General features: G+C 39.2%; 1 protein-coding gene across 3 annotated transcripts in view; it reads right to left on the bottom strand.

Annotated features, from left to right (window-relative positions):
- ntrk3 (neurotrophic receptor tyrosine kinase 3) overlaps window positions 1-12,011 on the bottom strand; it is a 290,241-nt gene that overhangs the window by 161,425 nt on the left and 116,805 nt on the right. For all 3 annotated transcript variants that reach the window (XM_005808525.3, XM_005808523.2, XM_023332654.1), the window contains exon 4: window positions 7,494-7,562. In XM_005808525.3, the coding sequence (XP_005808582.2) occupies window positions 7,494-7,562 (69 nt within the window). The remainder of the gene's footprint in view (window positions 1-7,493; window positions 7,563-12,011) is intronic.

Genomic DNA, 12,011 nt, shown 5'->3' with positions numbered 1-12,011 from the left:
TGTGACTGGCTGTTAGCTGCTACTTGAAAGTGGCAATCCTTTTTTTCTGTTTTTTGACAATTCGCAATGCGTTTATTCTCATCTAAATCAGAGAAAATGTGAAATACTGATATCGGTCATACCTGAATTGGATAATTCTATTCTTAACAGGAAACTAGAAATTCCCAGTTTGAGTTGAACAAATCTCTTATTTTTATTGGTAAAAATATATTTTTTTAAACTTTTTTTTAAAATTAGAAGTACATCAAATTACACACCGAGCGCTCAAGCCTGGACTGAGTTTACACTGACGGCTGATTCTTTATAACATGTTTGGTTTATATATTTTTTTAAAACAAAAAATTTTTTAGTTTCCTACAGAAATAGCTAAAATCTTCTCTTGCTCTTGTTAGCTGATGTATTGTTCCACCTCTACCAATAACTCCAAATATCCCCATTGAAATGAACTCAGTTGGCATCTCTTGCTATTTTGTAACTCTAGTGTCGTCAGTTACAAGCATATAAACAACAGGGTATCAAGGTTAAAGCACACGCCTTCATATCCAGCATTCATAATGGCTTACTCTTATTTCAGCGTACAAAATTATGTGCTGAGAGAAAACTTCAGCTCGTGCCACTAGATTACAGCCTGAGCGCTCACTGTTATAGCTTGTGAATCAGAATCATGCAAAAGCTCATAGTGCAATGCACTATTGTACTATTAGAGGCAGTTATAAATAAAAAGAGAAAAAAAAAATCTAACTCATCTTCATTAATTGCTACACGCCAGTTTTGATTGAGTCAAACATGTTTTACAGCAAGTTAATTATGTGTAAAGTAGAAGTTTAAAGCAGAAAAGGCTTCTTACAAACTCCAAACAAGAACAATCAGCGCCTCTTTGATAAAACAGCCAACTGTTTGATAGCGGTGATTTCAGTTGAGACGAAATGCCTTTTTTACCCCCCTCCGCTCGCTCTCTTTTCGGTCTCCGTGTTTGATATGTATTAATTAGCGGTTTTTCAACTATAATTGGTATGTGCCACAATGCGCGCACAACTTTCTGCCTTCGTTTTATTCAATCCTTTTATAATACAAAAAATTTAATAAAAAAAAAAAAATAGTGGGAGTAATTATAAAGAACCTTGAATTAACTGGAATGAAGCACAATGAATTCATGACTGAAGAGATGGTCGTTTAAAGCTCAAAGAAGGAGCCGCGGTCTAATTCCGGGCGCACAAATCGCTTCACACTCATCACAGGTAACCGTCACCGGCGCATTGCCGCTTTTAAATTGGCTCTTTTTATTTGCAGACGCGCTAAAAAAAAAAAATGTTATATGAAGCAATGCAATTATAGTCACACTGCCAAGAGTGACTGAGATAACACGAGTAAGAGTCAGTGTGATGGCGAAGGGCTATGCTCTCTTTTTGTCACATAATATGGAAATTATTTCAGCGGGTCTGATCTCCCTGAATTTGCATAATGTCTGTGTGGCTGAGCAGCATGGGTGGATACTTATCACCTGATACTATATTTTGAGTTATTCTAATAATTAAAGGCAATAGCTTCCCTTCTGAGCGTGCTTTATTTGGCCTGATTGAGCGATTGACATTACCGTGCTAACACTGCGCCGAGCGAACACACATACATGGCGAGGAGGATAATGATGTCGGGGTGGCACCGCACACTCTGCCCGTGATGGAGTGACTCATTTCCCATTAGCGGGGCCTGATTCCACATGGTTTCCTTCTTGCATAATGCCCCGGCGACCGTCTGTGCCGCCACGCCGCTCCGACTGACACCTCTTAACCAAACACACGAAATGGAATAGACACGAAGCCTCGCTGCTCATCGGCATTCAGGGGGAATCGCCCTCGCCCTGCTTTTCATGTAGGACAACAAAGGCACCATTTGTGCACATCTGAAACGTCGCTTCAAGAAACGGGACTGAGAGTCGAAGAAGGGGGGGGGAGAAAAAAATTAAAAAATCGAGCCCCTTAAGCTTTAGGAGCGATTTGGTTAAGGAGAGATGTCAGCCATTTCACTTAGCTCCACATAACGAAGACAGTAATTTCAGCTCAATTAACTGCTGGGTTATAGAGAGCTCTGAAAAGTTTTAAATAAGGCCAGAATGTCCTGATCTTGTCTTTTTTTCCCCCCACATACAAGTGAAAGAGTGCCTTACCACAGTCATATTGAAAAATTTAGGAATTCCCCATTAAATATTGAGTTTCTTTTGCAAGAAATGTTCACAGAGTGAGTTCTAATCTCATTAGAAGATCTTAATGGACATGCGTTTTCCTGCTAAATTTCCTGGTACATTTTGGATCATGTCCAAACGTTTCAATTTTAGATCCATCTGTCCAAAGACAATTACTTCAGAAGTCCAGCTCTTTGTCCATGTTCTCTCTGCAAAATGTTACTCTGAAATTATTATATTTTCTCAGCGAACAAAAGGTTTCCCACTTGTAGACCCCCCATGACAGCTACATTTGTACAGTTGCTTTCAAATTATAGAGGCATTCACTTTGTGTCATCAGTTCAAAGAGCCTGCTGTGGGTTCTGAGATGACATTTTAGGGTTTGTGGAGACTTCTTCTTTTGCTATCTTGTTTGCTTTGCTTAGACAGCCACACCCAGACATCTCGGTTGTTTTGACCGTCCTCCATTTGTAGACCATTTTTGAGTTCAATTTATTTACGCAAGACTTGTTGTAATTCATAAGCTGCTATGGTCTTCTTTACAGAGGCCCCACGCAGCTCTTTTGATCTCACCGTAGTGTCTGACAACATGAACTTAACATCAAGATTAGAGACACAAAGGGGATGTACAAGAAGAAGCTGCAACGTAAGCTCTAGCTGTAATATATAAGGGAATATATAAGTGTTCAGGGATGAAAAATAAGCCGAATAAGAATTAGGCTGGAAGTCTGAACAGACCCAGTAAACTTTTAACGGGTTCATTTCAGGAATCAGCTCTGCATCCTCCTCTCTTGCTTCCAGCTAACAGACGTCCCATCCAGTCGACACTAGGCCTGTCACAATAACAAATTTTACTGGACAATAAATTGTCGCAGAGGATATAATATTGTTGCTTTGAGACTATTTTCCAGTAATATGATGGTACAGGAATAATGATGCAAGAACACATTCTCAAGTATTACATTTTAGTGAATATTTAAAAACTGGAACTTTAAATATCCAAACAGAAAAAAAAAATCAAATGAATTATGAAGTCTTTGTAAACAAAATTGACAAAAGACCAAAACACCAGATTGGAGACTTTTATCATCCAGCTTTTGTTAGAAAGAGAAAATCATGCAAATGAAAATGATTGAACTTGTTTTAATTTATCATGCGATCAATTGATTTATTGTGACAGGCCCAGTCGACACACAGCTTCTTGTCACACCTCACATGGTTCATCTTTTGCCTCAGTCATGGATCATGTTGCTTCCTCATTGTTGCCCTCAGCCAAATCAGGAGATGCTTGTGCTGCCATCAACTGCCCCCCAAGCCTGTTTGATGCAGGGCATCGGAAGAGGCAACTGGAGAGACTGGACAAGAACAGCGCTACAGGTCCAGACCGTGTCAGCTCCAGAGTCCTTAAGGCCTGTGCAAATTAAAAACGTGGGATTCTGCTGCACATTTCTAACTCCAGCCTGAACAAGGAGAAGGTTTGTGTACAATACTGTGGTTTCACTAAGAAAGCTCACCCGCCAGTCGCTAACAATTGAACTGTTGCCCCAACATCCTACAAGTAAGGTTCTGGAGACTCTTGTTGATGCACATGGAGCCATCATACAACTCAAACTCATTAATTATATAATTTCCCAAGTGAATTTAACACAATTCAGCCATATTTACCACATTGGAAAGTCCAGAAGACAAGCGAAGGCCTAAACAATCACCTGGATTGATGCCTAGCTAACAAACAAACCACAGTTTGTGAGACTTGATCGTTGAATGTCTGACCAGCTGGACTGTTCTCTCGCCATTTCTTTTTACTCTGTATTCCTCAGACTTCCAGTACAAGCCAGAGGTCTTTCATCCACAGAAATACTTGAATGGCTCTACATTTGTTTGTTGTATCAGAGATTGGCAAGTAGCTGAGTAAAGAGAACTGGCAGACCACTTTGTGGAATAGTGTGGGGGGAAAATGTCATCTTGAATGTGGAAAAAAAACAAAGAAGGATTCTTGATCTCAAGAGAAACAGGAATAGGTGGGAGGCAAAGGTGACAAAGGAGCATAGATACACCTAGACAACAGTGAAGTCAACTACAAGAAGGGACAAAACAAACTGTACATGTCAGGACAGCTTAGGTCCTTTAGGTTTTGCAGCAGCAACTTGAGTCTATTGAGTGAAATTTAATCTGCCATCATGTGTAGGGTAATACTATCAAAGTCAGTGACTTAAAAAGCTGAACAAGCCGATGAGGAAAGTTGGGTCTGTTGCCGTAGAGTCCTTAGAAATCAATATGCAACAATGAGCATCGTCTTTGAATGACTGTCACACAAAAACGCTCCCATTACCATCTACAAAGATTCGTTAAAGAAACTTGTATAGCAGTTTTCGCTAGTGTAACAGTACGAACAAAGTAATTGCATGCTAGTGTTTTTATCACTTTATTTGAATTTATGTGTGATTGTTTCACAGCTCAATACCTCCATATAACCTGCTTTGTATTTAATTTCATACACAACTAGACCAGGATGTGTGTGCATACACATATCAAGAAACTAGCTGGTTTAAAATTAACATCATTGGACATAGGTGGTGATTATCACGGGACTCGGGGGGATTCATCAGATGTTAAAGAGCACTTCTAGCACTTGACATATTTGGATCAAGGTCACATTGTGGGTTTGTGTTATTTTGTTTGAGGTCTTGTAGTCAAGGGGTGGTGTTAAATGTTAGATGATTTCTGAATGTCTATGAATACTCCGTCAGTCAATACAAGCCAAGCTCTTTCAACGAGCACTGTTCAGTCCTTTGCTCAGAGGCGAGTCTCATCAAAAAATCTGAAGCTCGTGGTTTTCACTCAGGTGAAATAAAAATCTTCACTCAGGTGAAAACCACAGTTTGGGGGGTTACAATTTGTGGTCTGTCTGTGTAGAAAAGTAGAAAAATACAAAACTGAAAAGGAAGAAATAAACTGATTTTGCTACTAGGAGAAAAATATATATATTTTTTTCTTTACAGACTTCCTTACATCTAAAAGCCACTTGCAGTGTTTTTCTTCTTATGTGACTCGTGATTGGCTTTAAATTCTGTATTTGATATGAACCTTTGAGAGGAAGAAAGGTGGATCAGTGGATCTGCCCTGCACATACAAGTACGTGCATGTGAACGACTGAAGAAGGTCCTAACAAACCAGAGAGGCATGTACAGATGGGAAAATTTATGCCACACAGGTTGGCGGTTGTGCAGAGAAAACCTAATGTGTCTATGATGCAGTGTCTGTGTCTGGTGACCTTTGCTCACAATTTAGACAGACTGCCAGGCCGTCCAGTTCATAACGTTACCACTTATCGTTCTAGATCGCCAGATCCTTGCAAACTCAATCACCTACTCCTTTTCACTCGTCTGCATGTGTACCATAAAAATGGCAACATTAAGCCATAGCAAAACAACGTGATTGAACTTGAAACATGACAATGTCCATACAGCAAGACATTACCATGTCATAATTTTAACAGCTCACCCAGTGATTATTTTTTAGATGTTCAGTAAGTAAATATACTTCATTAAATTCAGATAAGAGGTAGGATTAAGTAAGTGTTCACCTCTTCCTACTCCTTTTCAAACAGAAAAGTAGCAGTAAAAAAATTCTTTTGTTCTTGGTTATGTATGCACATGTTCTCTTTTCTACTGATTGCTTCTTCTATGGGTTTTTAAAACCTGCTTGAAATAAATAAATACAAAGTTCCCCTTAAAAAATGTCCAAGGGGTTCATAAATGTCTAGGCTAAATATGATAGGTATTTGATTTGAAAGTGAATAATTTTCATATTAAAGGTTCAACTTACATTTCAGTGTTCTATGACTGCATCCAAGTGGTCAGACAATAGCTGAATTAACAAGAAAGTAAGTCTGTTTCAAGCATACAGCATACTGAGGTGAGCATAGGACAGACACATTAACATTCCGCCTTTGTTGCAATAGTAGTTTAATCAATTTTGCAGTAGAGGCATACAAGCATGTTATACATGTCCTAGAAATGTGTTGCAGTTGCGTTTAATGGTTAAATTATGCTCACCACAATGTCATCTGCAAAGTATGAAATCACTTCCTCCCAAAACTATTGAAACAAAAGGCAGATGCGCCATGTTGTAATGAAAGTAAAATTATTTTTTTGCGTTGTTTTTAACAAAGGAAATAAAAATACATGAAAAATAAAGAATTCAAACCCCCTGAATACCTGACCTTTGAGTGAAGATTAGAAAGCAACATGCTCCGAATGCTCTTCCACTTAAAGCATGCATGATTTAAAAGGTGGACTCATGGTTCAGCAAACACCACAGGCCTAAAGAAGGAAGCCAAATGGCAAAACAACAGCTAAGGTGGAGCTTATTGGCTGGGATGAAAACATAAAAGCAGAATTTTCTCCGTTCCAGAGAGGGAAAGACAGACAGAGAGAGAGAAAAATAAATTTACAGCCCACTAACAGGCACTCAGAGGAAGACAGCGGCCCATCTGCCTCTGATCACAGCCCATAGAGAGGCAACACTTGTGCCGCTCTGGTGTGGAGTTTGGTGTAAGCTCCTTTGTACCCAGAATGACTAAGACGATTCTTCAATATGGGTTGAGAACCCAGAGATAAGTTAAAAGCTTAATGACAAAATGTGTAACCATGGCATTCTTCTGAGCGAGGCTCCTCAACTCTTCCGCTGCTTGTAGCTACAGGAGTACTCGAGATAAGCATTGTGCCAATGCTCTCAGTGGATCTGCCCTGCTTCTACCTCTGAAAATAGCACTATAAGGAGGTCTTCTTGAAATAGTCTCACATCACATCCTGGTACCTCACTTCCACGTACCGCAGGGCCCGTGCACGCAGCACCAGCGTTCGGAGCCCAGATGAGGTTCAAATGATGGACAGCACCGGCAGGCGTAATGATGTTTAAATTACAAACGGGTCACTATCGCAATGTTTTCTCCCTCGGGGCTGTCGGAGCAAACTCATTTCATAAACACAATGATCCCTAAAATATTCATAACAAACAAGAAAATGGGGTCAGACGCCCTACTCCTTCTCATCTATCGCATTTTTCTTTTAAGCACATTTATTACACCCAGTAATGACTTATAGGATCACAGCGTCACAACGATGCCTATAAGGTTTGGTCTTTCGCGTGTGCTCAGACAAATTGGAGGTTTTGTACAACAAAGGCAGGAATTATAATGGTATGCAGCCGAGACAATTTGTATTGAGGCTGATAGTGCACTGAGGACGATGATAAAGTGCTGTAATAAAATTCAAACAAAAGCCAGTAAGACAGACGAGAGGAGACTTACAGCTCAGAGAGTTGGAGGTGCTGGAAGAGCTGCCATGACAGGGTGGTTAGCGGATTCTTCGACAGGTTTCTGTGGGGAAAATGAAAAGCAAAAGAGAGCAATAAATTTAATTTATTTCATTCATAATTACCCATATTCCATCTTGTTTACAGAACCTTTTACTTACATAAAAATCTTATGTATTTTTGGTTTAAAAATGTCCCTTAATTTTTTTTTTCCCCTTTGCCGTTGCTTTAAAAAACACACATAAAAAAAGTGAAATAGCAGAGCCACTTCTTTCACAGTTTGGTAACAGTATGTGACAAAGCGCCTAAGATTGTATTTCTTTACTACTTGTTCCTTAAACATATTCCTAATTTATTTCATATTTCTATAGTTAGGTTAAACATCGAGGTTGTAACTTTGCTTTACTTACTGTCCCGGGTGTGTTTGTTGTAGCATTATGTTGCAGTTTACATGTTTTTTTTTAAGCTAACTCCACTGAACCATTAGATACATTTTAATGTTTCTCTGTTACAAGGTGAATTTCCAGTAAATTACTTGGTTTGTTTCTGTTACACTGACCATTGTTTGTCCCTTTACATTAGTGGTGTCTCTCTGCTCAACACACCTGGCTCCAACATTAGCTCATTAGCAGAGCTCTGAAGAGCGCGGCTGCATGCTAGTGAGGCAGTTTTAGCTATTTAGTTCAAGTGTGTAGGACAACAGACACGTCTAAAGGTTGTAGGACTCCAGGACTGCAGTTTGAAACCACTGGCTTTAGATTCTACAGCCAGAACGAGAAGCGTTTCTGCTTCCGTTTGGTTTTAATTGGCGGTTGGCAAGAAACGCTTGGTGTGCATTACCGCCACCTACTGGTACGGACTGTTGCTCAAAATGTCTGTTTCACTTGACACGTATTATCGATGATCATGTTTTGTTAATCAACTTTTTCCCTCCTAAAAAAAATGAAGCAAATTAAAATTTGAATACTTTTCCACTCTCTAAATCTCCACATAATCTACTTATTAGATTAAATATGTATTTTCTTTCTAAATTGCTTCAACATTAGCCTTCTTTCCATCTCATATCTCCTTCGTACTGAAATCACACGTGCAGTTGTTTCGAATTTTCCAAAAATATTGACATTTTCCCGCATATTAGCATTTTCTGTTTAAACTGGTATGTAATATCACTGATGGCATCATTGGGTGCAAACAAATTCAGGCTTTTCTCTTTTGTATTGAATTGTTTATTCTCTTCAAAGTAACTTTTTGAGATGCCCTGCATTAAACATTTTATGTTGCAGACCACTTAGTTGCGAAGATGAGTTTGTAAATCAGATTAATAATACGATTCTTGTGGCTTGTTGACTGGTTCGACCCATTTTCTGACGGTATAGATCAATGTGTTTTCAATTCTATGTAAAACCAGTAGGATTGTCTATATTTACAGTCTACACAAGTCACTGAAAAAGAAAGGAGAAGAAGAACGTGAATATGAAATAAAACGGTGGCAGATTTAACATATGTGAATTCTCTTCCAAGTAGCCATGCTATTTTCTTTTCTGTGAACTTTTGCGATATCTCTTGTTTAGTGATCAGCCTGTTGGTATTTTGCTCTGAATCTCCATCTGTCCCTTGCTCTCTATCCTGCACATTTTACTCTTAAGTGCTGATTTCCTTTCCTCTTGCTTTCCTATGAGTCAGTTTCACATTCAGACGAAAAAAAAGTGCTTCCTCTTTAATGTTGTTTTCAGGGTCATGTTTGTGTACTTGTGGTGCAAAGTGGGTTGTTATAAGCAGATGATTAATTAGAGAAATGTCAACTATGGAAATTATGTTTGCATGCATGCGTGCATACAATTCCACAATGATTCATTTTTGAAAATAAATCCATATATGTACTCACGTACACACTAGACTCTTTCAAGGTCCTTTATTCTAAGTGAAGAACACGCCGGCATACTGCTCTATTTAGCCATCTTTATGTGTCTCATTATTAAACCATCAGAGCATTGTGTCTTTGTGGTTCTGCTTTTCATAATTATGTTTCTAGCTCCACACATTTGTGAGAGTATTTAGGAACCCATTTTATGTTTAAATCAGGCTGGAAAACTTTATACATGTACGAAACCAGGTATTTCTGCTTGTTTTATCCATTCACTGAAGTAAAACATTCTTTTTTTCAGTTTGATCTCTTTGAATGTCCCACTTAAAATCTATCTTCTGAATGTATACAGTGCTCTCTCACACTATGTTGAACATCCAACATTTAATCTGAGTTTTTGGTAGGAAAAGAACCAAAACGATGTCCGACTTACAACATTTTTTTTTTCCATCCCATGAAACAAATCTGAAACACATGACTGGACCTACAATTTATTTTAAAAACCATTAGTTCCTTGAAATTTCCAGAATAATAGAAATAATGAACCAAATTACTCAAAATCTGAGCGCACAGGCCTGCATTACGGGGGGGGTGCGGGGGTAGGTCCGTCTCTCAGTGGAGCTTCACGGCCCATAGCAACTCAATAAAAGAAAGTTGACTGCTTTCAAGTCAAGTAAGTCAATTGACGTAAGGACCCCCTTTGGCTCAAGAAGCCACAGAGATCTATAGCAAACATCCTCAAAAGGGATTGGACCGAAACCTCGAATAAGACGTGCATAAATACGTTAGTTAAACGCTAAAGCATCTCTGTGATAGCATGAAAAGATAAAACAAGTGGCTTATATGTTGAACACTGTGTGCAGTGTTTGGTTAAAAAAAAAAAAAGCAACAAAAAAGAGGAGTGATATTAATTATTGTATGGTCATATTTTTATGTTACGTGTTTGCTATAATCTGGCCTTGTTGTTAGCTCAGCTAGCTCACCTCCTTCCAGGCAAAAAGTATCAAGAGTAAAATAAATGGAAGTATTTTTGGTATTTTGTGCCCAATTATAAAAATGGAGGGATTTCATCTGTGAAAATTCCAAATCAGCAAAATAAAATTCATGAATGGCAAAATGATCCACTTATGTTTAATCTTTAATCGGTTTCTGCGCTTACCTAAATGCGTGATCTCCTTCATCCAAAGTCCATTTGGGTTAATTCGTGAGGGAGACCTATTAGTCTCTCTTATAACCAGACATGTTACCATAGCAACAGGGAGTTTAGGACGTTCCAGGTCCGCCTTAGTTCTCTGCGTCACGCATAAATTCGCGCACGTGCAAAAAAAAAACTATCAAAAAAAAAAACGGATCACGTGGAAACGTACAAAGCACATCCCAACAGATAGACGTCGGTGGGTTTGTTTGCTTATGAGTACGCATGCGTCTGTGTGTGTCTCGAAATAGATCCTGCCTAACAGGAAGTGTGTGAGAGAAATATGTAAAGACGATGCATAAAATTTCACCTTGCAAAGAAAACCTGCGGTCTCAAAGGGGCCGTGTTATCCTCGGAGAATATATTAGAGGACAGAGAGAGCGAGGAAGAGAGAGGGGGAGTGGGAACGTGGGCGAGCTCGTTAGCTGATGGAGAGCGGGGCCACTCGACACTTGCGTCAACTCAAACACCCCGAAATAGAGACTCAATCAGACCAGACGTCTTTAAATAGGCGCGCGCCGAATGACATGCGAGCATACACGCTGGACCGCGCGCCTCAGATTGTTTATGCGCGAGAACAACACATGCAAATATGGCGTCGCTCAGCTGTGCCCGCGCGTCACACCGACGGTCCACGGACTTTACCGTCAAAGGCAGCCACGTAAAAATGACTTAACACTAAAACTTGAGCGACTTCGTTTGGAGAATTACAAAGCCCGGCAGCAGAACGTTATCACGCGTTTTAACTAAAGCTGCTGCTGTTAGGGGATGCCGACAACAACATCTATTGTTTATAGATTCTGACCGTCAATGAGTCAATTTTCACGTTCGCCAGACAGAGACAGCTGCTCATCATGGTTTGAGGATTCAGTCCAAAAGCAGGTACGTGGATATTTTTGATAGCGTTCTAAGTCTACACTGACAGATCTTGATGACAAAGTATTCTCACTAAAAGCAGCGCAATTATGCTGTCCATCAGCACCAATTTAAGAATGCATCCAGCTGTATTCTGTCAAGTTTAATTATACAACAAGTAGCTGTCAATATTTGGTCCATAATTATAAAGTACCACTGCTCACAACTGATGCTTAAGATGTGTAGGCCATCTCTGTCTAAGACTGGAAGGAAATGTGCAGTGAGGGCATCAGAAGACATTTAAAGGAACATATTTTTTATGCCAGCTTGCATAAACAGGTACAGGCCCATATAATTAAAATGTTGCGTAATCATGCAATGTTTCTTGACAGTCATTTGAGAAAGCTGAAACTCATATTTAATGTAGAAACATCAGACATGTAGTGATATATTCCAAGTCTTCACACTTCCAAAAAACATAATATCTTACTAAGGATTTTTGGTCTAGTTTCTAGTGCAAATATTTTTATTACACTTGAAATAAGAAAAGCAACTCACAAGTAACTCCTCAGCAAGAAATAGGAGCTTGTTTTAAGTCA

Source organism: Xiphophorus maculatus, chromosome 4, assembly GCF_002775205.1.
Source record: "Xiphophorus maculatus strain JP 163 A chromosome 4, X_maculatus-5.0-male, whole genome shotgun sequence".
Taxonomy (NCBI): domain Eukaryota; kingdom Metazoa; phylum Chordata; class Actinopteri; order Cyprinodontiformes; family Poeciliidae; genus Xiphophorus; species Xiphophorus maculatus.
Note: the sequence above shows the minus strand (reverse complement) of the source record. Positions and strands in the feature narration are given on the sequence as shown.